We start from the raw sequence: 14236 nt of genomic DNA, 5'->3' as shown, positions 1-14236 counted from the left end.
CTTCTCATTGCGGTGGCTCCTCTTGTTGTGGAGCACAGGCTCTAGGCATGTGGGCTTCAGTAGCTGTGGCACGCAGCCTCAGTAGTTGTGGCTCGTGGGCTCTAGAGCACAGGCTCAGTAGTTGTGGCACACGGGCTTAGTTGTTCCACAGCATGTGGGATCTTCCTGGACCAGGGATCGAACCCGTGTCCCCTGAATTGGCAGGCAGTCTTAATCACTGCACCACCAGGGAAGTCCCTAGTCTAATTCTTTTAAAACTGGTAACCCAAGCATGATAGGTATAGCCACTCCATTAAGCCAAACATCTGCTAAAACAATACCTATTCCCAACAGATCAAATGGCAGTTTAACAGATAAGAAAATAACTATTCATTTCCCATACATACAGCACCTCCTAGAGTACACTCCAGGCTTAGTGTGTTATTTCCCTGGATACCACACACACAAAAAGAAATTGATTGGTTTTATTAAATTATCTCTTTGATTTGGTTATTAATGACATTTATTTAATAGAGGCATAAAAGAACAAAACATCGTGTAAATAGGCTAAAAAAAACAAACGTCATAAACTATTTTACAACAAGGTTGAAAAGGAAAAGTTTCCCCTCAAAGTCTTTCTTTCTTTAAGTAAAACTGTCACTGAGTATTTTTTTTTAACATCTTTATTGGAGTATAATTGCTTTACAATGGTGTGTTAGTTTCTGCTTTATAACAAAGTGAATCAGCTATACATATACATATATCCCCATATGTCCTTCCTCTTGCGTCTCCCTCCCACCTTCCCTATCCCACCCCTCTAGGTGGACACAAAGCATCGAGCTGATCTCTCTGTGCTATGCACTGCTTCCCACTAGCTATCTATTTTACATTTGGTAGTGTATATCTGTCCATGCCACTCTCTCACTTAGTCCCAGCTTACCCTTCCCCCTCCCCATATCCTCAAGTACATTCTCTACGTCTGTGTCTTTATTCCTGTCCTGCCTCTAGGTTCTTCAGAACCATTTTTTTTTTTTGATTCCATATATATGTGTGAGCATACGGTATTTGTTTTTCTCTTTCTGACTTACTTCACTCTGTGTGAGCCTCTAGGTCCATTCACCTCACTACAAATAACTCAAGTTTTTTATGGCTGAGTAATATTCCATTGTATATATGTGCCACATCTTTGTCCATTCATCGGTCGATGGACACTTAGGTTGCTTCCATGTCCTGGCTATTGTAAATAGAGCTGCAATGAACATTGTGGTACATGACTCCTTTTGAATTATGGTTTTCTCAGGGTATATGCCCAGCAGTGGGATTGCTGGGTCGTACGGTAGTTCTATTTTTAGTTTTTAAGGAACCTCCATACTGTTCTCCATAGTGGCTGTATCAATTTACATTCCCACCAACAGTGCAAGAGGGTCCCCTTTTCTCTACACCCTCTCCAGCATTTATTGTTTGTAGATATTTTGACTGGTGTGAGGTGATACCTCATTGTAGTTTTGATTTGCACTTCTCTAATGATTTCACTGAGTATTTTTAATAAGAGACCTCTGGTCTTACAAATGTGGTTTTTTTACTTGAAATAATTTAATCCTGTTTTTCTCCCTTCCCTATCTCTCCCTCATTTGTAAAAAGGCAGATGAATTTAAAACTCAGAAAATAACTGCTTGAAATTGCCAAAACTAACAAATATAATATGTGTCAATCTGCTTTCCTAGTAGATAAAAACCAGAACCTCTTATAAAAAGTAGCAAACACATGGGAGTTAATCCAATATAAAATGCTCCTCAGAACAGTGGTGTCATGGTCAGATGCACTGCTATCTTAAAAATGCAAAAATGCACTGAAAACCAAAGCAAAACAATTTGATTTACTTAGTTGTACCTGCTCATCTCTTTGTCTCCACTCTTGCCAATTTTCTTCCCGTGAATCCTTCTGTACTGGGTTTGGTAATGATAGCTCATGCTGAGCATTACAAATGCCATGGGAGGATTTCTGGGGAATTTTCTTAAAAGCAAGATTCCTAAGCTACGAAACAAACAAAAAATTAAATTCAGTTTACCAATCCTGAGATACAAATGATTATTTTGGAAGTTAAGAAATCAATATTTTTATACTTCTAAATACTCATTATGCTAACTCACAAAGTCACTATTTGAATTTTTTGTAGTCTTTGTAGAATGCTAATTTCACCAGTATTTGAGATAATTTTGGTGGATTTCTCGATGAAATGATTAATAAGTGAGAATGGATTATACTCTACTATACCACCATTTTAATGAGTCTGCTTTTCTAAAGGGAAGTTTATAGGAGTAGAGAACAGGATAACAAGTATGCTTTTAAAATGCAAAACAATAGCGTTCAATAAGATTAAAGTTTAATAGCTTATAAATTTAAAAGTTTAAATAGTGAGAGAAGATAGCTTAAGGAACTCTAACAACTATTTTGCTAGTCCTGAAAAATACAGGGCCTAGTCCACAAAGTAACATAATGAACTAAAACTGTACTGGCCAAGCCACTCCCAACAATAAGAAAAATCTTAGCCACAGAGGTTGAAACAGGGAGAAAAATACTGAGAGGTTACTATGGATTAAAATGTATTCTCTCAAAACATATGTTGTAGGCCTAACCCTTGCTCTCTGTGAATGTGACCTTATTTGGAAATAGGATCTTTGCAAATATAATCAAGTTAAGATTAAGGTTATACTGAATTAGGGTGGGCCCTAATCCAATGAAGCGTATAGACAAAGATACACAAAGAGAACACCATGTAACAGAAGAGGCAGACTGGAAAGATGCAGCCACTAGCCAAGGAACATCAAGGACTGACAGCTACCATAAGAAACTAGGATGAGGCAAGGAGGGAGTCTACTCAGTCTCAGAGAGCGCCTGGCCCCGCTGACACCATGGTTAGAACTTCCAGCCTCTAGAACTGTTAAGAGAATAAATTTCTGTTGTTTTAAGCCACCTGGTTTGTGGTACTTTGTTACAGCAGCCCTAGGAAACCAATGAAGAGGCTTTAAATCAAGGATCAACAATTTAACTGATAATCAATACACTGTTCTGCAAGAGTGATGAGATACAAACATCACTTTAAGCAGCTGTTTTCTGCTGTGGAAAAGACAGAGTAGAGGGGATGCTGCTAGAGACAAAGCCATGGCAGGTACACTACTTATTTATTACAGAAAGTAGACTGACAGAACTATAGCTGTGGAAGTGGGAAGGGAGGATCCTCAGGCTCATTCTCAGTAATGTAATGTAAACCCCACTATTACCTTATTTTTTGTTCCCCACATCTAATACCAAAAAGAAAATGGGGGCTTCCCTGGTGGTGCAGTGGTTGAGAGTCCGCCTGCCGATGCAGGGGACTCAGGTTCGTGCCCCGGTCTGGGAAGATCCCACATGCCGCGGAGCGGCTGGGCCCGTGAGCCATGGCCGCTGAGCCTGCGCGTCCAGAGCCTGTGCTCCGCAACGGGAGAGGCCACAACAGTGGGAGGCCCGCGTACCGCAAAAAAAAAAAGAAAAAAAAGAAAAAAAAAGAAAATGGTGGGCAATCAAAAGTTCTGTAAGACTGGACTTCTGAAAGGTTGTATGGTGAGAAAAATGTCTTTTAAAGTGACTCTCTGTGTGGCAGCATTTTAAAGAGATACTTAGAAAGCAATGGTGATGGAAATAAATTGAAAAGGCTTTTTCTAAGTCTTGGGATATTATAAAATGAATATAGGGGGAAAAAAACACTTTTACTACTTCTCTCATTAAATGATATTGAGAAAAGTCCGTAATATCTAACTGCTTCTTCTGTTAAAACACAGACAGACACAGACTAGAGGTGTTTTTCAATGTTTCTTTTAAAAATAAATGGGCGCATTAAATGTTGGTCACGTAACTCATGCTAGGCATGTCTAGGGGAGAAGGGCCTGTTTACTACCCTTAAGAAACAGATGACCATCAAATGCATAAATGTTCAAGGTTAGTCATAGGCTTATTGTCTAGTCATAGGATTACTGTCTATAACAGTAAAAAAAAAAAAAAGGAAACAACCTAAATGTTTATCACAACAATCTGATTAAGTAAACTATGACAAAGCCACATAATTTTAAATAATGTGGATAAAATAATGTAGATCTTTATTTACTCATGGAAACCTGCTCATGCTAATTTTTAAAAAGCCAGATATGAAAGTCTATTATATAGTCTCATTTTCATTTAAGTAAAATATGAATGTATATATGAATGTATCTATATATTCAAGTAAACTTATATATGTATACAGAAAACACATACCAAAATATTAATTTCTTATATCTCTAGTTATATTTACAAATGACCTTTGTTTCCTTTTAAGACTTTGTTTTTCAGAAACGTCTTGGAATGAGCACATAAGCTTCCGTAGACAAAAAAAAAAGGCAATTTAAAATATGTTCATTACATCTGACTTCAAATACACACAAATTTATATCCATTCATTCAAGTCATATTTACCAAGTACCTATGGACCAGGAACTGTGGATACATAGGTCAACAAGATAGTATCTACGCTCATGATGCATACAACCTACTGGGAAAGCAGACATGAATAATTATAATTGCTACCTCATTTGCTTCACTCTGTTGCTGTTCCTTCTTTTTTCTTCTTTTCTCTCTTTTCTTCTCATTTGTAGTTGATTTATTTGTTTGAGACTTTCCAGTATTCCGACCTTTGCCTTTTCCAGGCTCAGAATCAGAACCACTGCCACTATCCACTTGCAACAAGGCAAAACGAGAAGCAGTAGTGGGAACAGAACTAAGTACTGCTGAGGCCATTGTAAGGATTTTTCTTTTAAAATACTTCTGTCAAGAATAATTCCTGTGGGAAGGGAGAAAGGAGGAAAATGAATAAACACAGTAGAATTTGTTTCAGATTTTAGAACAAATATATATATATACACACACACACACACATACACTTCTCCTGACACTGAATTTAGTTAACAGTTGGATTCGTACACACAGTTCTACTGGTAGAAACATACTTTTTAAACTTAAGTAAACAACGTAAGATTGTATAATATAAAAAAGAAAAATGATATACTGAGATTTCACAATTATTGCAAGAATACCACCAATACAATGTATTGATTTTCCATATACAGTTTCCAAAAATTAATGATTTTCCTCTTTCTCTTTTTTTTTTTTTTTGCAGTACGTGGGCCTCTCACTGTTGTGGCCTCTCCCGTTGAGGAGCACAGGCTCCGGACGCGCAGGCTCAGCGGCCATGGCTCACGGGCCCAGCCGCTCCGCGGTATGTGGGATCTTCCTGGACCGGGGTACGAACCCGTGCCCCCTGCATCGGCAGGTGGACTCTCAACCACTGCGCCACCAGGGAAGCCCTTTCCTCTTTCTTTTAAATACACTGCTGTATATTTACATAATTATGGAGAATATCCTAATATATACATATATATGAAGAATATCCTAAATCTGATTAATATATACGTATTTATGGAGAACATCCTAAATCAATATGGTTTACAATGGAAGAGTAAGAATATCATTTTTCACCGCACACAGAGACCATTGGTCCAACTACATACTTATCCCCAACTTCCAAGACAGGAAAAAAGGAGTAGGAAACAAAGAACATTCTTACCGTGTACAAATTCTGCTTGAGTTTGATTCTAGAGAAGTGACAGCAAAATAGAGAACTTAAATTCTCTCAACCAAAGGAAACTTTTCAAAATCACCTTCCACCATTATCTTTTAGTTCACTAGTCTCAGTGCCCCCTACCTCTCTTAGCTTTTTTTTCTTTTATTGAAGTATAGTTAATTTACAATGTTGTGTTAGTTTCAAGTGTACAGCAAAGTGATTCAGTTATTTATATATATATATACATATATATTCTTTTTCAGATTCTTTTCCATCATAGGTTATTACAAGACAGTGATTATAGTTCCCTCTGCTATACAGCAGGTGCTTGTTGTTTACCTATTTTATATATAGTAGTGTGTATATGTTAATCCCAAACTCCTAATTTATCTCCCCCCACTATCCCCCCTTGGTAAGTGTAAGTTTGTTTTCTATGTCTGTGAATCTATTTGTTTTGTAAATAAGTTTATTTGTATCATTTTTTTAGATTCCACATATGTGATATCATGATACTTGAGTTTCTCTGATTTACTTCACTTAATATGATCATATGTAGGTCCATCCATGTTGCTGCAAATGGCATTATTTCATTTTTTTATGGCTGAGTAATATTCCATTGTATGTATATACATCTTCTTTAACCATTCATCTGTCGATATTTAGGTTGCTTCCATGTTTTGGTTATTGTAAATAGCGCTGATACGAACATTGGGTTGCATGTATCTTTTTGAATTAGAGTTTTCTCCAGATATATGCCTAGGAGTGGGATTGCTGAATCATATGGCAACTCTATTTTTAGTTTTTTCAGGAGCCTCCATACTGTTCTCCATAGCGGCTGCCCCAATTTACATTCCCACCAACAGTGCAGGAGGGTTCCCTTTTCTCCACAGCCTCCCCAGCATTTATCATTTGTACTTTTTAATGATGGCCATTCTGACTGGTGTGAGGTGATACCTCACTGCAGTTTAGATTTGCATTTCCCTAATAGTTAGCAATACTGAGCATCTTTATGAGCCTGTTGGCCATCTGTATGTCTTCTTTGAAGAAATGTCTATTTAGGCCTTCTGCCTATTTTTTGATTGGGTTTTTTTTTATGTTAAGCTATATGAGCTGTTTGTATATTTTGGAAATTAATCCCTTGTTGGTACCTTTCAGCTTTTTAAGAGCCTTTTAAACTTAAGACAGGATTGCAAAGGTCCTCTAGTAAAATATATGTACATAAAAAACTGAATCACTTTGCTGTACACCAGAAACTAACACAACATTGTAAATCAACTATACACCAATTAAAAAAAACTTTTTACAAAAAAGGTCCTCTAGTAATATCTAACCCAAATCCTTTTTTACAGATGAGGCAACTGGTACTTAGACTGGTTAGGTCATTCTGCAAGTTACTGGCAAAGTCAGGACCTGAAACTAGATTTGCTGAACCTTACTCTGCAATTTCTAAGTAAGCAGCCTTGTAACTACTAGAAGACTAAGTACTCTCTCAATTCAAAAGAAACAGATTCTCTTAATAAGTTGTGAAACTGAGAAACTTGTTTATTTTGAAATGTATTGAGTACATAACTGAATAAACTATTAAGTTTTTTTAAAAAAAGGAACACTCCAAGTACCTAGCACTAAGATTAACAAAATGTTAACCCACCCCATGCCTCTCCCCAATAGCAACCCCCCAACTCCCACTCTGTCCAGAGATAATTATTATTCTGATTTGTTACTTATTACTTTGTTTTTCTTTATAGTTTTATCATGTCTGTCTTGAGCCACAGCGCTCATATCTGAACTAGCTACTGTTATTTCCACAATATGCTACTGTTTACACAGGTCCACCCTATTCATTGTGGGGAAGGGACTGTGTGAAAGTGTGAATACTAAGAGGTGAGGATCACTGAGGTCCATTTTGAAAGCTAACCACACACTACAGTTTGCATGTTTTCAGGAGGGAACAAAAATGAGAAGCATACGTTCAATCTTCCATCTTAACCTAAGAATCTAGAAAATTATTTGGAAATCTTTCAATTTTTTGTTAAACAATGAAAAAAATCAAAAGAAGAACTGAGATTTGAAGATGTCATCTAATAGTTATGAAATCAAAGTATTTTTATCACAATACCACATTCATACCTACTGCTCCTATGTTCAGAAGCATACAGATTAAGATAAAATACCACAACATACAGAGATGACATCACACCATTAAAATTATGACGTATTTTTAGGCTTAAATCTTTCCCACAGACATGAGAATTAAGGCTTTGTAAGTTACTATAAGGAAGAAAATATTACAAAATGAAAAGGAAATTCCAGACTCAAAAATATTAAGGAAAACATTAATTCTGCTTCAACTTCAACATGCCATGTTAAAATCCTGTAAGTTTTAGTAGCTTTGACCACTTTAGGTACACTAATCCTACACAGTTGTTCTACAACTACTGTATTTAATTTTAACTGTCGCAACTATAAATTGCATATGATAGCTGTTCACAAATATTCACCGCCCCTCCCTGAAAGAGAATTGCGTATCACTCTCATGTTGAATGCAGGCTGGCCATGTGACTACCAGTGAAATATAAGCTTTAAAAAGCTTTAAAAGCCAGAACATGGTTCACCGTGTTCTCTTTTCTCTGCTTCTGTTATTGTGGAAGTGTATGCTGAGATGAAGCCTCCTAGAGTCAAGTCTGATGGAGTCTAAAACTACAATGAACAAAATCTCCTTACTAACCTGTAATGGATATGTAGCTTGAGCAAGAAAGCAACTTTGCTGCTTTAAGCTGCTGAGGTTTTCGGGTTGCTACTGCAATATAATCTAACCTTATCATCACTGATGGCTTACACAAATACATTTCCTCTCCATTTCAGGACTGATATCAAAACTGTGAATTTCATATTTGGATTGTTCTGCATGAGTGAAATGTTCACAGGTGTTCTAAATATCTCTCCAAAGCTCACAGAAATTTTTTTTCTTTGAAATGAAAAGAAAAAAGTTTTTAGGCATTGAGAATTTGTGGTTGAGCAGTCGGCCACTGAAGAGTCAGAGACCTAAAGATTATACCTAACAATGCATAAGGAAAACACCAATCTATCTGAAACCCTAGAATCACAGTAGAGACTATCTCTTATACAGTGGACACACACAAGCAATAAATATTTCCTGAAGGAATGAAAAGAATAAAAGAAAGACAAAGTGAAAAGAAAGCATCAGAACAAATACTGTTAACTGAGAAAAGAATCAGTGATAAACACTCAAAATAATTATTTTTCTGAGGCAGCTACCTATGCTACATCTTAGCAACCCATGTGTTAAAATACTTTCTCTAACTAATGAAAGGGTAAATGGAAAGGGTAAATGCTCACCTCCAATGATCCCTTGTTCGGTAAGGGGTACAGGTAGAATAGGAGAGTGGTAGCCACCTGCACTATACTCTACATAATAGTAAATACTAAAGGCCAAAAATAGCTCTACTCAGCAGCTGAGGGAGTAAGGAGATGGGACAACTGGAAGGGCTCATCATCTGTACTCAAGCTGTACTTAAAAAAAAAAAAAAAGTAATAAACAGCCAACACATCAACTACCTCATTAGTCATGAGAGAAATCTGTATACTATGTCAAAAATCTATATACCATACACTAACCAGTACTTCAGAGGTGGAAGAGGGGGGAAATGTAAATTTTAAATGAAAGAAGGGAATAAAAATATAAAAATAATCCCCAATTTGTAAATATGTGTATTATTTATTTACATACCAAAAGGAGGAAATGCATGGGACTACTCCTTTTCCTTTCTATAGTTTTCACTATTTCCCCAAATATTCTGTAACAACCATATTCCTTCTATAAGAAAAAACTCTCATCGTGAAAAGGAAAAATGGTCATCTATACCCAAATTCAAAAAAGAAAAACATAATGTAATCAAAGCAATATTGATTTTTCTGCCCTGTGTCAAAACTTAAAAAGGGCAACTACAGGTCAGAATTAACAATGACATGCCTCAGGTTCTTTTATGTTAGTGATTGAGAAGATAAATGACACAAAGCAATTGTCAAAGACTGATTATGGTGCATGTTTTTAAGAGAACATTGCCTTCATTAACAGATTTTTCAGAATTTGCAAAAAGATAATCATGTTATACAATCCAGGAATTCATTTGTAACTGCTTTAAAACCTTGAAGAGAAAAAGAGATAAATAAGCAGACCACAAAAACATGAGACTTTTAAAGATACTATTTCAGGGAAAGGCTAGGGTCAGTATTCTTGTGAGGCTACGGTTAGAGGTCTCGTGTCCTAAACTTCTGCATCTCCACCTACGGTCATACCTAAGAGATACTTGGATAAATAGATTCAGAGTTCTTCTCCCTCCCCCTGTTATTTTCCCTTTCTTTATGCATCACATGGTCTTTAAAATCCAGATACCTGAGTATATATAAATGCTCATTTATAAACATACACTTAAATAACAAGGACATAATTAAGATACACAAAACAAAAATACAGTGGACATCCACTAAGCTACCTACATTGGTCAGTCTATGAGTGCAGTGGCTAGTGCTCTATGTTAAACAGTTACAAATTACTAAAATACTACACAAATTAGGTTTTTAGTCCAGAAATTTAATGATTATTTTCTATGTTTCTCCCTCTTCCCTTTGAGTCTCCTTTTATTTTATTTATTTATTTATTTATATATTGGCCACACCCCGCAGCATATGGGATCTTAGTTCCCCAACCAGGGATCAAACCTGCAGAGTCTTAACCACTGGACCACCAGGGAAATCCTGAGTCTCCTTTCAAAAAATAATTTAAAGGCTAATTTAAGTAGTTGAAGGAAGACAAAAGAAAATTTGAAAGATAATTTGAAAACAAATGTTACAGGTCAAATGCATAAGAAACAAATAAGTTTACAAATATGCAGGCAGCTCATCACATATAAGTGCAACATTCTATAATTTCTTAATGAATCTATTAGTAAAAACTATTAATTCCTCTATACTTAAAATCGCAGCAAAATCAAATTATAGTGAAGTCTCCACTTTATATATACCCAATACTAGAAAAGCCAATTACTTATTAAATATTAGAGCATATGTTAGGGCTTTCTATAGCAACTGTCCTTCCTCAGATTTTGTACTCCAGCAAAACAAACTACTTAAAATTTCCTGACCACACATTTAGTTTTACTTGCTCAAATCTTTTTGCTGTGCCTTTTGCCTAAAATGCCCTCCATCTCTTCCACTTACAACTTGTATTTGTTCCTTAAAATCCTGCTCAGATGCTAGGATCTCTATAACGCTTTCTCTGACCTGCCTGTTTAATCATTCCCTCCTTTGTAATATTTCTGTAGTTTATATTTACTTTTATTACTGAATAGATTTAATTAAAATTATCTGTTTACTGTTGTGCCTAGCCCCTTATAATCCTGATTTCAACATTCTGAAAGGCAAGAGCTTCTTCTTTCCACCCCTAACAAAACCACAGGACCTGGCACACAGAAGATACATTTATTGAATTTGTTTTTTTAAAAAATATTTACATTCCCCAAGTACACAGCTATCTATGCATTCAAAGACAAGCTCTAAAATAGAATGGAGCTAAAGAAAATGCAAAGTGCACTAGAGATAATCCTCAATTCCCAGAATGCAAATGTGAGTTAACAGTGATTATTAGCAGTTCAAAGTTGCTTCATTATAAGGGCCATTCTACTAACTGATTATCACCACAACTAATTTTGTTTAGGAAACATATTTGTTTAGGAAACACAACTGGTTTCAAAGTATTGATTAAAAAGAACTAGGATACACGAGGAGCTTAAGTAAACTACTTTTTTAAATGAATAGCCTAAACTGCAAGCAGAAGGATTTATAAACAGCTGATCCTCTTGGGCTCCTCTACTAAGGTTCTGAGGACCAGTGCCACTATGATGTAATCCCTTTAGACTATGATCTCTCTAAGGTCAAGAAAGATGGTAGGAGTAGCCATACCTCAGGTCCAGGGAACCACAATTAGGGCACTTCAAAACTGGTATATGTATAAGCTCCTCAATCAAGACCAAATATATCCCTTTTATAAAATGTAATCATAGTCATCTTCTATTAACACTATTGACCAGTAAGCCTGATGAAAAAAGAAGTGAATACCATGTAGATACCAACTAGTGTGGTCTCACTGAAATGTAGCTTAGATTAAAAAAAAACAAAAACCATAAAATGAAATGGCATTGAGTATGAATGACTTAATACCTGGTGAAATTTTTTATCATATTATTTCACGTCTGTTCCTCAAATAACACAACTACACAATATCTTTCACTTTGGCTTCTTATAAAGTAAGGTTCACAACCAGTAAGTGCCAAGAGCATACCAAAACTTTGCTCGCAACAAACTTAACGCAAACAAACCATATAAACTTAATGGGTATGCCCTAAATTCCATTTTTTTTCTTCATAGTTAAATACTGCCTCCCATCTCCAATCTGCATCACCTAATTTCTGTGGGTTGAAAAACCTAGGCAAAAAGTACAAGCAGGTACCAGTTGAGGACCTAAGGGATTCGCCTATAAATAAAGCACATGTATTTTCATTTGCCCCAGTGATCTCTTGGTCAACTTCTGGGTTCTTCACTCTTAAAGAGTGAAGCCACCTGATTATCTTATAGATAAGTTTGTTGTAACCATTTATGACAATATCTTCCATTAATTACGATTTGACTGATGAGAACTTAAGTGTTATGAACCTGTTGAGAAAAAAAATCTAAGTTTCCACAGATTAAAGATTTAAAAAATTTTTAATTGCCACAAAGTTCAATATTCTTATGGCTGCAAGTCAAATTTGTTAAACTGATGATTCAGGTTACAATCACAAGCACGTTTACTACGTAAAGAAATAGTAATGAACAGTGCAGAGAAAATTTCACTGGCTTTTCAGTAGAGGAAAGACGATCTTTCATTAGTGCTTCTAATGAAAGCCATAGCACCTACTCAATTGTAGAATCTAGCTAAGGTAAGAATGAAAAATCTAAAACAAGGCGGAGAGAAAAGACAATTTAATAAGTCATTTTTTATCACTGTTCATTATCTACCAAGCACCCTAAGTGCTAGAGATGACAAAAATTCTGGAAGAGTGCTTGTTCCAAACAATAACTACAAAAAACAAACAAAATTCAAAATCCTTCTCCCTTTTACTCTTCAATAGTTAGCGGAGAGGAGGAGAAGCACTTTACTCAAAAAGTAATTCACTATACCTCATTCACGAATGAAAGCCAAATTTCACCCACAGGCTGTTAACCAATGCTCCAAAACTTATTCGCGCAAAGTACATACAGAAGGAAACAGAGCTGGGCGAGACCTAACTCGGGCAGAGAAGCGGCTTCAAAACCTGAAAGGGAGAAAACAGCGAGTCAGGTCGAAGCTCCAGAAATTTCCGAGCGCCTGGCTCCCCGGGCGGGAGCGCGATGCCCGCGGCGGGGAGGGGGCGGCGGCACCTGTCACTCGACGGCCCAGACACCGCGGTCGACCCCGGCCCCGGCCCCCGCGGGGTCTCGGGAGCCGCAGGCACCGCCCGGGCGCCTGGGCCTGAGGTCGGCGTGGGTCTCTCTCCGCCGCCCCCGAGACCAGAGCCGAGCGTCGGGGCCGCGGCCCTTCCCAAGGAGCGGCCCTCCCGCGCACTCTGCCCAGCGGCTCCGGACAGCGGGGCCCATCGCCTCAGGCCGAGTCCCCAACTGCCGAGACTGGGGCGCACGGAGCAGCGCGGCCGAGCCGCCACCACCGCCTCAGGGGCCCCGGAGCGGTCCCCCGCGAGGCGGCCCGCCCTCCGCGTACTCACCGGGCCTCCCCGGCCGCCGGCACGGCCCTCCTCTCCCTCCTCCCCCCGCCGCCGCCGCTCCGCGGCTCCTGGGGCGGCCGCACTGGGCGTTGGGACTGCGCTGGGTCAAGTGTCGGGGGGCAGGGGCGGGCTCGCTCCGGGCGGGGGTCGCACGGCGGACCCGCGAGCGGGCGCGGAGCACTAACGGGCCCCGGGGCGGCGGGCCGGGCGGACCGCGGCGGGGAGCGCGGCTGCGGGCTGCGGTGAGGGGCGGGGAAAACGCGGCCGCGAGCTGAGGGCGGGAGGGAAGTCCCGGCGGAGGGGGCGGCTTGAGAGCCGCGGGGCGGAGCGGGGGAGGGGCCTGACGCGCCCGCCGCCGCGCGCGGGGGTTTGTTTATTTTCTAGGTTGGTTGCTGCGCTGTCGCGTGGGTAGGGGTTCGCGGGTGACGTGAGCGCCCGGAGTTGGGGGAAAGGACCAGACCCACCTGCTGGAGAAGGGGAGCTACGGGGGCCGGGCAGGGTCCAAACGTCTCACGTAGGCGGCGGCGCCGCGGTCTTCGGGGTTACCGGGAAGAGAAGGGCTTACCCGGGGTAGGTGGAAGGACGGAGGCCTCCCGAGAGAATAGGACTCCAGGCTATTTCTCCGCAGTTCGGCGGCTTCACCTGAATCGCGGAGAGCAGTTAGAGAGCCCTGCAGTGGAAAAGGGCCAGTGGAACGTGGGGGCCCGAATTCCCAGCCCCTCCGGGCTCGACCTCCAGTTAGTGAAGTAGGGTTGGTCCTGCAAACAAGATTTGAATAGAAAGACTGCATCATTTCTCTGTAAGGAAA

General features: G+C 39.3%; 1 protein-coding gene across 3 annotated transcripts in view; it reads right to left on the bottom strand.

Moving 5' to 3' along the window:
* The window catches only part of GKAP1 (G kinase anchoring protein 1), an 80892-nt gene extending 67114 nt beyond the window's left edge, over positions 1 to 13778 (bottom strand). The window contains exons 1-4 of one of the 3 annotated variants that reach the window (XM_079927644.1): positions 13429 to 13778; positions 12848 to 12981; positions 4579 to 4831; positions 1870 to 2013 (exon numbers count right to left, since the gene is read on the bottom strand). In XM_079927644.1, the coding sequence (XP_079783770.1) occupies positions 1870 to 2013; positions 4579 to 4788 (354 nt within the window). In that variant the 5' untranslated portion in view covers positions 4789 to 4831; positions 12848 to 12981; positions 13429 to 13778. Of the gene's footprint in view, positions 1 to 1869; positions 2014 to 4578; positions 4832 to 12847; positions 12982 to 13087; positions 13225 to 13428 lie in introns of those variants that run through there. The other 2 variants (XM_079927645.1, XM_079927646.1) reach the window with 2 other exon arrangements.
* Between the last annotated feature and the right edge of the window lie 458 nt (positions 13779 to 14236).

The sequence above is a fragment of the Stenella coeruleoalba genome (genome assembly GCF_951394435.1).
Source record: "Stenella coeruleoalba genome assembly, chromosome: 7".
Taxonomy (NCBI): Eukaryota; Metazoa; Chordata; class Mammalia; order Artiodactyla; family Delphinidae; genus Stenella; species Stenella coeruleoalba.
The sequence above is the reverse complement of the archived record's forward strand: the minus strand, read 5'-3'. Positions and strand labels throughout refer to the sequence as shown.